Here is a 16,877-nt window from a genome sequence, read left to right as displayed (position 1 = left end):
TATGTTGCCTTTATTTTTATTACAATCTGTGTTGATACTTTTATTTTGCGTTTATTTTCCATATGGAATTTACACATCTGAGATATTCTTGCTTTTCATTTTACATTAAAAGATATACAAGATATGCCGTATATCTATGTGTTTGTTGTGTATGACAATAATAACCAAAGTCTGGTTATTACTGTTTATAACGGATATTTGTTTTGGGTCCATAAAGTAGTATACAGATTTTTTCAAACTTTTAATTAAGATTTACAGCACGTGTTTATGTTTTAACCCTTAGAACACAGAGCTGACAACGGGTTGAACGTTGACATTTTGACATTGATTTGGATTTAAATATTATGCACTGCACTTTTAAGCAGGTGTATATTTTATAAGATGATCCTTCTGTAAAGAGGCTAAAGGTCATGATCCTTGTTTCTTTACCTTGGATTTTTGTTCCATTTGTCTGCTATTCTGTTCCTTGTTTCCTGTTTTATTTTGTAGTTTTTCCCTGTCAAGTTTTACTTCCTGTGCTGCCTTCCCTTTTGATCATCTGCTCCCCTCTGTTGAGTTTCACTGTCTGTGCTCCCCAGTGTCTGTCAGTTCATTTAGTTGGTTCATTCTTGAAACTGCATTTGGGTCCTCAGGTTTAACATAGTGACATTAAAATGTGTTTTCCCTTCATGGAAAGGAAGTCGGTGTTCGACTAGCACACTGCAAAAAGTGCAAAGTATCTCTTTAAACCGTTTTTTCACTTGAAATGATGATAACAGCTGCATATTAAATTTGTTGTAAGTTTCATAGTAACGTGTGTCATCTGAGAGCAGTGTTGTGGAGTAATGAACTGCATAATTATTAGTGCAGCCAGAGACGGCGCAGAGAACACTTGTGTTTATTAACCACTGAGATTAACGGGGTCTTCACTGATGCCGTCACTATGCCGATGAGGCATAGTCTGAAATGTCCTCTCCTGACCAGGGTATTAGCTGAAGGTCACAGCATCTGTTGTTGATGTGACAGTGACTCAGAACAGCTTCAGCAGATTGACCCAAACTTTCTACACAGGAAGCTACTTTTTAAAGTTGGCAAACTTGTTTGGGGACCCCAAAAAAGTCTCCCGTGACCCATCTGTGGGTCCCGACCTGCTGTTCTCAATAAAACTCAATAAAAAGAAGAACATTATGATTAATAGGGAATTGTGCATATAAAGGATGTGTCTCATGCTTTTTATTTCACAGGTTAAGTTTGGAAACACAACATTTAAAACAGATGTATGTCCCAAATCCCTCAATCCACAGTGGAAATCTAAGTGGTTCAAATTTGAGGTAAGAATCCCAGTGAGCATCTCTTTAAACAAGGGCTGATAAGTATACTAAATATAGCATTGTAAAAATAACATCTATCAAAATATTTTATATTATCATCATCATCATCATCATCATCCGGGGCCGGGTCGCGGGGGCAGCAGTTTCAGCAAGGGACCCCAAACCTCCCTTTCCTGAGCCGCATTGACCAGCTCCAACTGAGGGATCCCGAGGCGTTCCCATATTTTATATTAAATGCTTAAATATCACAGTTAACACAACAGTTCTTCTTTCGTAGCAGCTGTCGCAGCTGTCGCTGTCCCATCATGCCTTTGGCTGTTGGACGTGCCAAGCAAGTAGAGCACGGGGACGGCTCTTTTTATATAGCCGAGAGGCATTACAGCAGCTCTGTGTCATTTGACCACTACGCACACAGTAAAGGTTCAGACACCAGCATTTACTAATTCTCACCTCCTCTGTTCTGTGTTTGTGGATCAGAGTGAGGTCCCAGCATGCACCACATACAGATTTTTATTTTCTGGTAGGGCTCAGTATACATACAGAAGCCTTTTGTTCAAATTTTGTTTGAATTCTTTCAGGGAGAAAAAACATGTTTTTTGTGAATAACTTTTTCTATTATTGTATTATTATTTTCTATATTAGAAGTCCTTGCACTCATATATAGTCTATAAATATATAATATATAAATAGTCTCCTTGTCCACTAATTACTTAATAATGTTGCTGTTTAATAGAATTTCACATATTTATATAGTTAGTTAACTATGTACTTAATCTTGATTGATGGCTCTTTCCTCAAGAGTTCCAGGGAAGGCACAGATGTTTCTCTTCGTAGATACACACTGACGAAAAATATCAGTCTGTGTGGTGTAAAAAGATGGAAAGTCTAAGCTCTAACTGACATTTCCTGAAAATAGAAATGTTAACCTTCATATAGTGTCATTTTGGTTGAGTGGTGCATACATACAGTACAACTCTAAATTTAAGATGATTTTCAGCCATACATGCAGTATACTTGTGAGCATGATCGGTAATGTGAGAACAAATGAAGGAAAGTGCTAGTCAGTGTAATGACGTAGTTCCCTGATGTAATTTCCTCAGCTACAGGGAACCTTATATGTTAAGTTCTAGTTATTCTTGTGTTTATATGGGCCTTGACAGGAGAAAGAATAGAAACTCCCCACACCCGCCCTGAGTGTGGGGAGTTGCCTAGGCATTGGTGGCTGCCTAGGGACACACATAAGGGTGGGCTGGATGCCCACAAAGAAAACTCCCAAACTTTCTATATGGGGACCCACTTTTTAAAGACGGCAAACCAACGCAACATGGCAACATAGATCATGACAACAGCACATTTATGCACACATTTTTGATTTGGTAAACAAATTGTTTCCCAAAAATGTTAACACATAATTCTCAACTAAAAGGTTGGGAATATTCTGCAAATGTGTTTGTGGACCCAAAAAACATCTCCCCTGACCTCTGTGGGTCCTGACCCAGTCTTTTTGAAGCACTGATATACATGTAGGCTATGAATTTCCCTAATTGATGCTACATTTCAGTTTTTGTACAAGACAAAAATGGACAGGAAAAAATGTTTTTTGCACCTTGATCATAACAATGTCGTAATGATCTCCTTGTACAAGGAGAAAGGAAGAGGAGGAAAAATAAAGAGGTATGTCAACTGGTAGTTACTTTATAGCATTTTATTATATTAAAATAAATAATAAAATACCAGATAGGACTCAAAGCTGTGTCCACAACCTGGAAGATGAAACAGGTAGTAAATGTTTCCCTTGTCCATTACAAAGCATGACGGTGACGCTGCCTTTACGTGCTGTCGGAAAACAGGGCTTTATTACGTAGCTACCACAAAGACCGTAAACTAGATTCAAAAACTGCTTTTAGTGTTTAGTATGCATGTGTGTATACTGATTAATATTTAAAATGAGGATCTTTCCAAGCAATGTTCACATCACTTATCACTGTCAAACTGGAAACTAGTAGTTTGACGTTTTAAGTGTACGCTACGAGTTTACGAGGCGTCTTGAAAGCAGCACACACCAAACCCTGCAAATTCATTCAGCACGGGTTGTATCTTCAAGCTAGCTGCAGGCTCACACGCTAGCCAGCAGCATGTGTAACGAATTAATACGTCGGTCTTTAACTTAAGTTCCACAGCAGTAACAATATACGTCAGTAGCAGTATCACTTCGTGAATATAAGTGAGCGAAAGGACACTTTTTTGGCGGGTGCGGTGGTAACGAACGTCTCGTGTTATGGGAGAGAAACGGAGGTCAGATGAGCGGTGGGCAGAGAGTGACGAGCCTGCTGCTGCTGTTATGACAGCTCTCCTGTGATACTGTAGTACTGGTAAGGACGACTGAATGTGACGAGCAGCACCATGTTATTGCCACCTGGGTGGTGGCTGTACAGTATGATGAGGGTTTATAAACATGGCCGAACAGGTAGAGCTAAAGAGATTGTGGCTGTCTGAGTGGCTTTACCTGCTAGCCCCGCTTTGCTAACATAATCTTGGCTAAAACGGACGGTTGCGTCTTTGCTAATAAACGCCACTGAGAGTTCAACACATCAGTTCAAACAGAGCTGCTAAGCTATTTATGGATACCTTTGAAGCGTTAAATACTCAAATTAGAGCAGGAGATAGCAAACATCCACCAAGGCCGCTCGGTTTCACACAGTCACCACAGTTCTCCCACACAAATGTAATCATTTCTTTCTTAGGCCATGCCAGTGGCAGAGGTCCGTTTCATTAGCATTGCATAAATAATATTACTGGTTGACAACTTAATAATGTTGTACAATACTTTGTTGGAATTGCATAATGACATATTAATTCATATAATTCACAATCAACACTGGAATGTTTTGGAATGAAATGCACAAGTTCCCTGTGGTGTGTGAAAATTATTTCAAGCTCAACCTTCGATTAAAGACTTTACAATATTTTCCACAATTTTTTCAGCTTTACTGAAAGCAGCAGTGGTTGTTGACTGATGAAGGAATTTTTACAATTAATTATATTTAGACTGATGGGTACCATACACTGTTATTGCTATGTTTGTTTCATATTTAACACTGATGTATTACTCTCTTAAACAAAAAGATTCAGTTGACTGTGTATTTAAAATGAATCTAAATGATTTAGTAGTGAAAGCACTTGGAGAGCACAAACCTCTGATAATGTTGCTCAGTTTCCCACAATGTCCGTTAACTCCCCTGACAATCCCTGATCTGTGTCGCCATCATTACCAAAGTCAGTTAATTTTTTCCTTGGGCCATAACTCACATCTCCAGAAGATTTCATTAAAATCTGGCCTTTATTTTTTGAGATCTTCTGCTCCAAATCAGACAAACCTTTCTTTGTAAAGGTGATGCGATAAGCTGCGTGACGCTAACATTAGCCAGGGTGGCGGGGGCACTCTCCATACTGTCAACAACATATGTCCTTGTTACGCTGAGTCCCTCTCACTGATGTTTGTGACTGTAGCGTACTCTTCATTTACAGATCGACTTACATTACAGTCATGCCTGGGAAACTAAAGGCAAAGATTGTGGCGGGGCGTCACTTACCTGTCATGGACCGAGCCAGTGACCTCACTGATGCTTTTGTGGAGGTGAGTGAATGTGCTAAAAAAAACAACAGGCTTGGTTTATTCTATGGACTTTTGTGTATCTGTGTCTGACATTATATGATATACAAATATGAAATGATTGATGGCTGAGTTCCATTTAACTTCCCTCCAGGGTGCGTTGGGCTTTTTTTTAGGAAGGAAGCACGCATGTGACTGACATGATGATGATGTTAAGTTCAAGTAGTTATGACAGTGTGGCAGTGAATCCACATGCACCATGAAACTGAGCAAGCTGAATGGAACTCCGCCATCATTTATATGATTATTTACACCTGTGCATGCATTTCCATCACTGATGTAGAAAACCAGGCCTACTGTGTTAAGAATAAATATTTTGTATTGTGTTACTATACAAGCATGGTGTGGATCTGTGTTTTGTTTTTGTTTGTCTCGCCTGTTTTAATCTGTGTTGTGGTTGAATAGTGTGAATCCTGCTGTTTAAAACTGACATTAGTGCTTCTGTACACATTTGGTGCAATGTGCATTTGCTGTTGAAAACAGCAATAAAAAGAAGAATAGTATGATTAATATGTTTTTTATTTCACAGGTTAAGTTTGGAAACACAACATTTAAAACAGATGTATGTCCCAAGTCCCTCAATCCACAGTGGAACTCTGAGTGGTTCAAATTTGAGGTAAGAATCCCAGTGAGCATCTCTTTAAACAAGCGCTGATAATGTTTTAAATGCATCACAAACAGACAATTTATCATCTGTCCTTTTTCCTCCTAATGCTGTTTAGGTTGATGATGAGGACCTGCAGGATGAACCATTGCAGATCACTGTTTTGGACCACGACACCTATAGTGCTAATGATGCCATAGGCAAAGTTTACATTGACATTGACCCACTACTGTGCAGTGAGGCTGCTTCTGTCATCTCTGGCTGGTTTCCCATCTATGATACCATCCATGGTATGATAAGAACTAATATGACTATAGAATAGAATCACACTGTGTACTGTATGTGTTATTCCTATCCTAATGTTTTTCTCTTTATTATTTGCCATTAGGTATTCGAGGGGAAATCAATGTCCTCGTCAAAGTGGAGCTCTTCAATGATTTGAACCGCTTCAGACAATCCTCCTGTGGTGTTAAGTTCTTCTGCAGTAAGTCTAACTTGACTTGAACTTCAGTTGTTTTGTTTATAGTTTTAAAATGCATCATGAAACACAATTTGTACACTTAAACCAACAACACATTAAACCACAGGAGTTTGTCTGCGTTAGAACGGCACCTTATTCAAAGCACTACAGGGTGATACACAGCTTCTCTTATTACTGTACGGCTCTCACAATAAGAGGAATAACAAAAAATATACAGGGTGATATTCACCTGCTGCTCGCTAATGTAAATGCACGGCACACATTACTTTGTGCTTACACACACCAGGCTTAGCCTGTAACTTAGAAGAGACTAGATTAGTTTATGTCTGACAGGGTGGGGGTGTGGCATCACAATGGAGAGTCACCATCGTGATGCCACACCCCCACCCTGTCAGACACAAACTAATCTAGTCTCTTCTAAGTTACAGGCTAAGCCTGGTCTGTCAGCCAATCACGATGCCAGTCACGATGGCACAGCCCTTGTGTCTTATACATTCAAAAGAAATTAGACTTGCGTTTAAGACTTGCAGTTAAAGGTGTACCAATAGGAAATGGGTAGCTCAAATTAAATGTTATGGTTTGAGATCCTTTGATTCTGCCTGATGCTTATCCACTTTTGTATAATAGCCACATCTATTCCACGCTGCTACCGTGTTGCGATGGTGCATGGGTTTGTGGAGGAACTCGTGGTGAATGAAGATCCGGAATACCAGTGGATCGACCGTATCAGAACTCCCCGGGCCTCCAACGAGGCTCGTCAGAGGCTCATCTCCCTTATGTCTGGTAAGAGCTTTCATCATGATCCTCTTTTCATGTTGATGAAGAGGAAGAAAAATGAATAGCCTGCTTTACACCATTTCATTGCTGGTCCAATGCTCTTTGCGCTGTCTGTGTTTAGGAGAACTGCAAAGGAAAATTGGGCTTAAGGTACTGGAGATGGGTGGGAATGCAGTGGTGGGCTACTTGCAGTGTTTTGATCTGGAAGGAGAGTCGGGTCTTGTGGTCCGGGCCATAGGTACTGCCTGTACACTGGATAAACTCAGCTCTGGAAGTGCCCCCAACACCACCACACATGTGCATCCTAACACAGCCCCTGCTTCTAATGCCTGCAATTCCCCCTCGAAGGATGGAAAGGAGTGAGTATGGACCAGTAACACATGCATGGATCCTACATTTGTTTACATATATTACTGGGGATTTAGTTTGTGAGAATGAGGAAAGATGAATGCATGAGAGTGTGTGGATGAAATGTATTGTATGCCAGCGTATGTGTGTGTTAAGATACAATTACTCTTGTGTGTGTCTCAGTATCTTTGATTGTCTCACATACAGTTTGTGTGTCTCTGGTGTCACGTGTATTTCTCCACTAAACTAACCGCACAGGACGTAACCTGAGACACACACATGTGCAGTACACACACCCATCTCCCCTATTTGCTCTTTTAGGCCACTCTTGCATGGCTTTCTGCTCTGCCTCTGCATGTTCTAGTGCTTTTAGTGAGTATCTAGCAGACATATAGTTACATTATTTTGTCCTGCTGTCCTAACCCTGGCTACTGAGTGGTTAGTTTGTAAGTTCACCCAGTTACTCTAACTACACCTGAGTGCATGTGTGCCTCTCACTTGCCTTTATCCTTGATATCTTTGTGTCGTTGTGTTGGAGATGGAGTTTGGAGATTTATACTGAATATATATATATATATATATATATATATATATAACTTTTAACTAATTCAGGAGCTTCATCTGGATGATGGCGATTCAAAACTTATTTCAGAGGGGACAAAGGGGACAGAGTTTTTAGGGATGCACGATATTGGGCTTTTTGCAGATATCTGATATGCCGATATATTGGGGTTGCTTGGGCTGATAATGGAAACCGATATGTATACATTTGTCCCAGCAGAGCCCTTAAAAGTTAAAAGTGCAGGATTTCTCTATTTATTCACAACATGGAGAACGAAGTGCATAAAGTCTATGTATGGAATGTGGATGGGGCATCTCTTAACGTCACTTTTTCTGCCATTATCCCACTGTAAATTCCTTCTCCTTTGGCCAGGTAACCAAAATTCAAGTTTCCCTCATTCATTTGAGCAGACATCATTATCACCATTATTGCACGAGGAAGGGCTATGATATGTATCAGCAAAAATCGATATTTTGACCCACCCCTAAATAACAATATTGTGCATCCCTACCTTTTTTTATCTCCTTTGACCCAAGTAATAAAATAGGTGTTCAGTGCTTATTGCAATCGGAAATGTTTGTGCAACACTGAACTTTGCATCATAGCCAATGTACGCCACAACCAATGCATACGTGAACCCCCACGTGTAACCTCCCAATAGTAACGTTTTGGGAGCTGATATAATCAATTGTTGGTCATTTTTGCTTGTTTTTTTCAATCTGTCATGAATATTGTTGCTCTTGTAGTTGGGTATGTTGATGTACATGAATGTGCCTCTTTGGGCCTCTTTCTGCTGTGTTTTCTTCCCTGCTGTGTACATTTGTTAGAGGCTACATCCACATTACTCTGTTTTCATTTAAAAACACACACACACACTCTCTGCTCTTGGTACGCCTGCTGTCCACATAACCTCGGAGAAAGAATGGTTCTGTTTTAGTTCTTAAAATTGTCCAGCTGCATTTTAGTCTGGATGGACATAAAGCTAGACCTTTGGAAGCAATGTTACAGTTACCAATAATTACTTCCTATCAGCCACAACTGGATTATTAGCTGTGAATTGAAAAGTTTTGTTAACACTTACTTTCATTTTCACCCCGTCAATGGGTCCTCATAACAGAAGTTGTTCTTACTTTTCACCATTCACGAGTCAGAATGAAGAAAGGCAGGGTGACTAAGTTATCACAAAGCAAAAAGACCAAACTATCTCCAAACACAAGAAGAGGAGGACGACTATGACAAAGAACAGCAAAATCATCCCTCCGTGTTAGTTGTCTACACGAAAACACAAGGGTGGTGTCTGTATGCATAGTTTATTTGAATATGCTGCATCAAAATGAAAATATAGTGTGGATGTAGCCTGAGACTGAGATGTGTAAGCTGAGAGCTATGCATGATTTTTCCTTCTCCTTTCACACGGCTTTGAGTGGAGTAACAAAGGCGACGCAGACAAATCCTCTTTTCTGTTCTTTTTTCCTTTTGTCTCCTTTTGTAAGTTGTTGCAATGTTGTGGTGTTGGTTGTTGTATGCATCTCTCTCTTCCTCTCTTGCTTTTCTCTTGCCTACATTTGGATCGGGACGTTTCTCGCTGCCCGTGTTCAAAACCTGCCCTCCATCTTCCTCTCTTTTTCTGCGTGCTGATTGGCCCAGGTCTCCCCTTGCCCACGGATGTCGCTCCACCCACAACAGCCCAGTGCATTCGGCCTGCAGCTCCCAGAGACTGTCCCAGAACTTCTCTGTCTCTGTTCCCACACTCATCTTTACTGGTACGCAGGGTCAGGGAAGGTAATACGTATGGAAGACAGACGGAACATAGATGATGTTTAACAGTAAATATAAGCTACATATGCCGGGTAGAGTGACCACCTTGTCGTAACAATAGAGAACTTGTCTAGACAGAGGTATAAAAGAAGACACACCCTTTTATGAGAAAGAGACCGAACAATAATCCTAGCCTCAACTAGCTCCTCCTATCTTTTTCCAACAGTAGAAAGGAGGTTTCACATTTCCACCTGCATCAGTCTGCATTGAATGGCTTTTTGCAGGAAGTTGATAGGTGGTGTGGCTGTAGCCCTGAGGAAGGGCCTGCCATCGCTTCAGTCACCTGACCTTTGCCTCACCCTATGGGGACACATGCTTCAGCTCATCATCCTCTGTTCGATCGAAACCTTTTGTTTGCCATGTTGCTTTTGTTGTAGCTTATTGTGTGTGTATTTCTTTGTGTTAATGCATATATTTTTTGCCCTCCCCCTCCCCATGCTTGCTTTGTTTGGTTCTCCAGCCACCTGTAGCACCTCACACTCACCTCACCCAGGAGACTTGCAGATTAAAAAGTCAACACTGACTCCACACCCTTAAGTACATCCACACAAATGCTCACAGGCTGAGGTGGTGACTGATGTGTGTGTGTGTGTGTGTCATGTTCTCCTGGCAGGCCGGTTTTTGGTGAGGATGTACTCTCGTTCTCTGGCCCACCCACCCCTTTCAGAGCCCTCCCCACCTCCTCCTCCTCTCCTCCCCCCTTCTCTCCCTCCAAGCCATGCAGCCGCCAGTCCTCATCATCAGACACAGACCTCAGTTTGACGCCCAAGACGGGTAAGAACACTGTCCCCCATCCCCACTTTCCCTGTTGTCACCCCCTTCTTCCCCTACAACTCTTCCGTTCAACTCATTTTGGTGCTACTCTGGTGGTCGGTTTTAAATTTTTGTTGTTTTTTTTTCTTTTACTTTTTTTTTATGGTTAAATGTTTCATGATTATGAATCCTTCCCTCGTGTCCTCAGCAGACTGGTGTGTCTTCTTGCGCCACTGTATTTAACAAAAGGTTTTCTTAAACATGTATGATTACATGAAGTCACACCAGATCTGTGTATGTGTTCTGTTCCCTTTTTGTCGTGGGATTTACATGAAGCACTGTGTCTCATAAGAGGATGATGTTGATCTGAGGTCGCCGCTTCATTGGCAGCCGTTGCAGTTAATCACTGAGGACAGGGCTTGCTTGATCAAACTCAAGGCCAAGGCACCTGAGCACATTTTAACACAGTTAAGCATAAATGCTGAAAAGCCTGAAGAACCGTCTTATCAGAGCCAGCTCTTGACCTTTCAGGGAGAGAGCAGCAGTCTACCTTCCTCCTTATTTCCTTGTTTCTTTCAATCCTTTCTCCTGTTCTTTGTCATTTTCTTTTCTTTGTTGAGCCTCCATTCTTTTGTCCTTCTCTTTAACAATATATTGATAAAATGTAAAAACTAGGTATAGTGCAGTGGCCTTTTTTTGAAACCTAAATTTAAAATATACAATGAGCGTGCCACTATTGGAACCTCCTAAGTGTGGATTTGTCATCTGGATGTTTTCAAAATGCGTCACAGCGATGTGAACTGTCCCAATTGACACTCAAATTGCTGGCTCCTTCTCATGCGGCAGACAATTGCTTGTTTTTGAAGGATACATTAATGTATGCTTCGCAAGTGTGGCTGTCCTAGATGTTTGTGAGTGCCAGTGGCAGAGCTTAAACTTTTAAACTTTGATAACAACACAAGTAAGGGCTTGGTGGAACCTGGATCATTATATTCCCAACAGAAATGTTATATTTGCGGTTTAATCCACAAATATAAATTCTTCAGAAGTAAACCCTGTTTAAATTGCATAAAGAATGAGTTAACATTACTCAGTAAGCCCATTTCAATATTAGATGATGAAAAACAAATTTTATCTAATTATATCATAATCATATCTTCTTCTTGTAATGGTATTATTGTAGAGTTTTTTTGCATTTGTCTTCATCTCCAGGTTGCACCTGTTATGTCAGGTTGTTGCATATGTCTTCAGATTTTTAAAACAGAAAGGTGCATTACTGCCATCCTTATTGCTCTGCTGTTGGTGCACAAAGAATTCTTGGATATGGTCGGCCGCAAAGGATACACAAATATATCCTTCAAAAATGTCGACTGCATGAATTAGCTGGCGGTTCATGTGACAATTAGGACAGCCCGCAACACAGTGCTGTAGCGCATCTGGACAACAAATGCACACTTGGAGGAAGCAGCCTTGAAGATTGAGACGGAGCTAAAGTATACACTCACAGAAACAGAGCCAGGGGAAAGGAAGAAAATTAAAGTTAACATAGAGCAAACAGACAACAACAAACAACTGTGTTTTTCTTTTAAAAAAAGAAAAGGAAAAAAAAAAAAACTATTTCAAGGCTCCCAAAATGCAGTTTCCATGTGACTGAAACACCAGAACAACAAGGCATCCAGAGATGGCAGACTTCACCCCATTCATGCAACAAGCCCCTGTCGGCCTCTGTTGGTCATGTTGGGAAGTGCGAAACACAAACACACACAGAGCCACTAAAAACAATACTGAAAAAATCTATGTGGATTCTCGTTTCTGTGTGGTCTGGCCCTAATCCAGACACATCCCTTCTTTCTTTTGTCCCCTCTCTTTTCTTCTGTTTACATCGATGCTTATTGCTCTATCCTGTTTTCCTCTGTGCACCCTCCATGTTTTTTTTGTTTTTTTTTGAATCTGCTGGACAGAGAAACCCCAGCTAGTGAGATGCAGGCCTGGCATTTTTCTCTGCCCCAGCTCCCCCATCCTCTCTTCAGACAATCTTTACTTCCCTGGTTCTGGCTCACTGGGCCGTGGTCCCAACACTGCCCTGAGAGCTGCCACCCCACCCTGTATCTCCTCCATCCAGTCAGACTCTGCCCTGCTGAGAAAGAGTGTGTCCTTCACTGAGGACCTACTGCTGGCAGCCTCTGGTATAGTAGGACTGCTGTGTGTCTTCAAGTAACACAACCTTCTAACAGTTTTGCTCTGGCATCTCTTGTGTGTTGGTATCTGGACACATCACACCCAGATTGACTTGACTGGAGATTTCAGAAACATTAACAACATATGCATGATATAACCGCTCAGAGCAGAAACACTTGGACTGATTCCTGCAGCATGTGGTTTGATGGAGTTGTCAGGTGAACACAGTCCTCACTCTCGGTTCAGTAGAGTAAAAGAAAATGCTTAGGGTTGTATTAGGAAGAGTGAGGTATGGTGTTAAGGTGCACAATATCAGCAATTGCTATAATCGTCTGAAAGTGTGGCATTTCTTGCCTTTTGATTAATGTGATAAAAGTGATGAACTCTCCTCCATGATCAGGTATGGGCAGTGGAGGCAGCGCCGGCAAAGAGGCGGGACCTCTGAAGACCCTGCTGCGACAACAGACACAGACAGCTCTTGAACAGAGGGTATGATCACGTGCTCACACACACACGCTCACCTTTCATGTATTTAGTTACTCACTGTATGTGGAGACATTGGAGACTGAAACGCACAGTTTTATTTCAGCTAAGGCTTTTGTTGAAGTGTCATTTTACTTGGATTTACTTTTATGCCAAATAAATAAAAACTCAGCTAATGCTTTGACATGTCTCAGATGTATGCACATAAGGCACACAAAGCTTTCTTTGACCCTTTTCAAATCTGGCATTACCATCCTTTCTCAGTGGTCGTGTGGAATGCTCTAAGTTCAGACTACAAGTTCAGACTTTTGAGTGGACAGCAAAGTAAGAATTTCATTGTACAGGGAAACGTGTTTCTTTACTGTGCATATGACAATAAACACTTTGAATCTTGAATCTTGAATCTACAAATCCGTCCTGAATGTGTCCCTGGATCCAGTCACAAACGACAGTGGTTGGAGGGACACTTTTGTCCACATTCCTTGAACTGCATGAACAATGTCTGTCTTCAGGATAGATGTGAGACAACTTCCCCAGCTGCTGTCCTCCCAATAACACTTTTTTATACTCAGCACTCGCACATTGATTTATTTCCAACCCTGTCACAATACTAACACTAATCACCATGTGATGTTTGGATAATGGTTTAAACACAGAGATCTGATTCACTCAGCTCCTCTCTGTCACTCACACAGACACACAGATGCACACTAGGGCTTTCACTTTTTATCAAAATGTTGGACAACCATTCAAACTTGGGTAGGGATTTTCAAACACGGACCATAAAAACTAGTAATGCAATTGCTTTCAGACTGTGAGGTAATTATCAAGTTGTTCAGCAGAGGACGCTGTAAGCCCAGTTTGTCCTGCATCCATGTTGTCTTTGCTCCTCAAAAGAAGACAACAATTAAGTAATGCTGTTTTATGGTGACAATGGAGGACAAAAACAAGCTTAAATTTGTTTTAGAGTGGACAGTCATGACAATAAATCATTTGAACATGTGGAAATAATTCTGGTTTTATGCCATCAATGGCAGAGTAACTAATAAATCAGCATACTTTGCTGTTCACTAGATGGTGCTGGTGGAGCTAACTGTTAACGTAGTCAATGCATCACACAGCCATCTGTCTTGTGTTATCCACAAACCAAAATTATTATTCAGTTTTAATTATTTCTTTGTTATATGGAGCAAAGAAACCACAAAATACTGACATTTAAGAAGCTGAAAAATCTGACAACTTGGTTGCACTTTCCACATGAGGTCAGACTACTGAGGATGGATGTTAATACCAGGTCTGACTTGGGCCTGTGTTAGAGAATACTAATTTACACTTATGAGATGGGAAGTGGGTCTGTGTAAGAGCAAGTAATATTCCCTCTTTTTGTCCTCTTGATCACTTGTGCTACATCAGGGAACGTCCTCCTCTGGGTTATTGTTAAACGCCAGGGTATGTCCCAATCAGTGTGACACTTCCTCTGTCCACCTTTCCTCTTAACACCCTGACCTGCCGATGGCCACCATCCAGTCTGAATCGGCTCTTTACCCTTCCCTCCCTGATCTCTGTAGAGGGACGGGCTGGGTTGAGTGACATGGCTTCCTCATGTGTCCTCACATTTGCTTGGCACCCACTGTGCTCTAAGGGGTTTACATGCATGTTGGGTTGAGGGGGTTCAGAGTTGTGGTTTCCTCAGGTTTTAAAAGAAGGGCATGTGACTGCGTGTGTGTGTGCGCGCGCCTTCTAGTTACTCATATGAAGTCCCCTTTCTGTCTGACTCCTTTTCCTGAGTGTGATTCTGGTTGCTCGGGAATGAGCATGGTCACCTCATCACCTCTTTCTTGCCTCTGTAGTCTGAGTAGAAGATGTCAACCATATTAGTATATTGGACAAGAATAAAACAAATGGCAGTCCCACACCTGATTTTTAAACTCTAAAGCCCCATCTCCACCAAGCAGTACAGTTTGGTTCAGATTAGTACTTAACACAATTATTTGCATTTCACTTGTTGAAAGTTGGGAAAATAACTGATCCATACTATCTCACATTCAGCCATCCAGCCATTGAAATGCTAGTCAAGTCAGGATTTACCATTCCAAAACGTACAGTAGCGAGCTGAGCTGCACTGCACTGCTTGAGCCAATCCGTCATTGCATGATTGGTAATCACAGCAAACCTCAAGGTTTCTGTAAAGTTGTAATCCCTTCAACAGAGAATGATTCTAACAGGCACAGAAAGTCATTTTAACTTCACTTGTGAGTGATTGCATGGATTATGTGTGTGTTTGTATGCCCTTCAATTTAACTTGAAAGGGTTGAATAAACCACTTAATCATTGATATTGAAAATACTTAATATCAGTCACTTTCAGATCTATTTGAATTGGGGAATTCTTGCACGTGGGGAACTCTATCACTCTATATCTTTTGCTGCATGCTTGCACATTTACTAACACCAGGTTTGCACAGTTAAAGATACACTATGTAGCATTTGGGACTTCAAAAATTCAAAAGCCACTATTGGACATTTGAATCTTTTTAAATATCTTGCCTGTTGTCATTGTTGAAAATGAAATTAGGGAATTTGTAATATTTAATTTGAAGTGGACTGAAAACAATTAAATCTTTTTACGATTTTGTATCATAAAAAAAAAAGAAAACCTCTGCTCTTTCCAAAACTGCAAACTTGAACTCAGACACCTGCATATCAAATTAAATCATGACATTTAAAATATTGTAATCAATCAAAACTACACAGGAAAAGTGTTTTTCTCTAATGCTCATGACCACACTTGTTTTCTTTCATCAGGAGTTTCCATTCTTCACTTTAACATCTTTCCCACTGGGTTTTCTGGTCCATGTCGGTGGAGTAGTCAGTGCCCGCTCCGTCAAACTACTGGACAGAATACACAACCCTGGTGAGTCCCACACACAAAAAAACACAAGTGTCCTAATGTGGCTCGTCCATTGTCCAAAACGCTATCAGTTGGTTCCTCCATCGACCTACACTGTTGTGTGAGTGTCCAGTCTTGCCACAAGTGGGTGTTAGTTGATGCTGCCCCTATTATCTGCCTGTTTCTCACTCTGTTTGACTGTGTAGATAAGTTGTGTTGTAAGACCTCAGTTCTTGAGTCCTAAAGTGGGTGAAAGCTGTTCCTGGTGGTCACGCAGCTTTGCCGCACTTGGCGGCAGTAATCTCAGTTTAGGCTGTAATCAAAACAGTGAAAAACACTTTCATGAATGGGGCAACTTTCACTTTATGATTTGACTGACTGGCTGTGTGTAATCTTTTGCTGTGCTGGTGATGCGATGGTTGTGTCTGTCTGTGTTTGTGCGTGAGGTGCAGCCCCCCCCCACCCCCACCCCAAAATGAGGCTTTTTAGTGGTGCATGGCTCCAATCTGTTGCCTGCTGCTTCTGTGGTGTGATGATGATGATGATGTTGGCTGTAGGTGGTGCTGTGGTGAGATACTTTGGTGTTTTACATTGCTCTGCTCAGCTTCTGATTTGTGTTCACTTCTAGTCTATTATTTTATAATGTAGATTTAAAAAAAAAAAAATTAGATTAACATTGACGACAGCCAGATTATTATTCATTAAGTGAGTAGAAGCTGTTTAAAGGTCCTTTAATTAGCCTGAGTATTCTTTTCCATTTCACTAATTTGAATCATGGATTCTGAGAATTTAGGGAAAGTGGGGGTGGTGCTGATGACTGTGTGCTGGGTTTAGGATAAGCAGGGTTCTTTTCAGACGTGGACAAGGAAACAAACGTTAGTCACTCAAATCTTTTACTGCTAAACTGCAAAAAAAGTGTCAATCAAGCGACTGAAATGCTGTCTGCACTTGTGCAAATCTCATAGTTTGACTTGGAAACCATTCTGAAGAGAGCCCTGTTC

At 41.0% G+C, this 16,877-nt stretch overlaps 1 protein-coding gene across 13 annotated transcripts in view; it reads left to right on the top strand.

The window, feature by feature from the left end:
• Positions 1–3,376: 3,376 nt before the first annotated feature.
• The window catches only part of c2cd5 (C2 calcium dependent domain containing 5), a 31,530-nt gene continuing 18,029 nt past the window's right edge, over positions 3,377–16,877 (top strand). For 10 of the 13 annotated variants that reach the window (XM_044035451.1, XM_044035450.1, XM_044035454.1 and 7 more), the window contains exons 1-10: positions 3,377–3,682; positions 4,839–4,947; positions 5,513–5,599; positions 5,706–5,877; positions 5,976–6,071; positions 6,696–6,851; positions 6,967–7,204; positions 10,187–10,347; positions 12,905–12,993; positions 15,792–15,900. In XM_044035451.1, the coding sequence (XP_043891386.1) occupies positions 4,858–4,947; positions 5,513–5,599; positions 5,706–5,877; positions 5,976–6,071; positions 6,696–6,851; positions 6,967–7,204; positions 10,187–10,347; positions 12,905–12,993; positions 15,792–15,900 (1,198 nt within the window). In that variant the 5' untranslated portion in view covers positions 3,377–3,682; positions 4,839–4,857. Of the gene's footprint in view, positions 3,683–4,838; positions 4,948–5,512; positions 5,600–5,705; positions 5,878–5,975; positions 6,072–6,695; positions 6,852–6,966; positions 7,205–9,402; positions 9,519–10,186; positions 10,348–12,904; positions 12,994–15,791; positions 15,901–16,877 lie in introns of all 13 variants that reach the window. The other 3 variants (XM_044035455.1, XM_044035447.1, XM_044035446.1) reach the window with 1 other exon arrangement.

The sequence above is a fragment of the Solea senegalensis genome, linkage group LG10 (assembly GCF_019176455.1).
Source record: "Solea senegalensis isolate Sse05_10M linkage group LG10, IFAPA_SoseM_1, whole genome shotgun sequence".
Lineage (NCBI taxonomy): Eukaryota > Metazoa > Chordata > Actinopteri > Pleuronectiformes > Soleidae > Solea > Solea senegalensis.
This window is presented reverse-complemented; position numbering and strand designations above follow the sequence as displayed.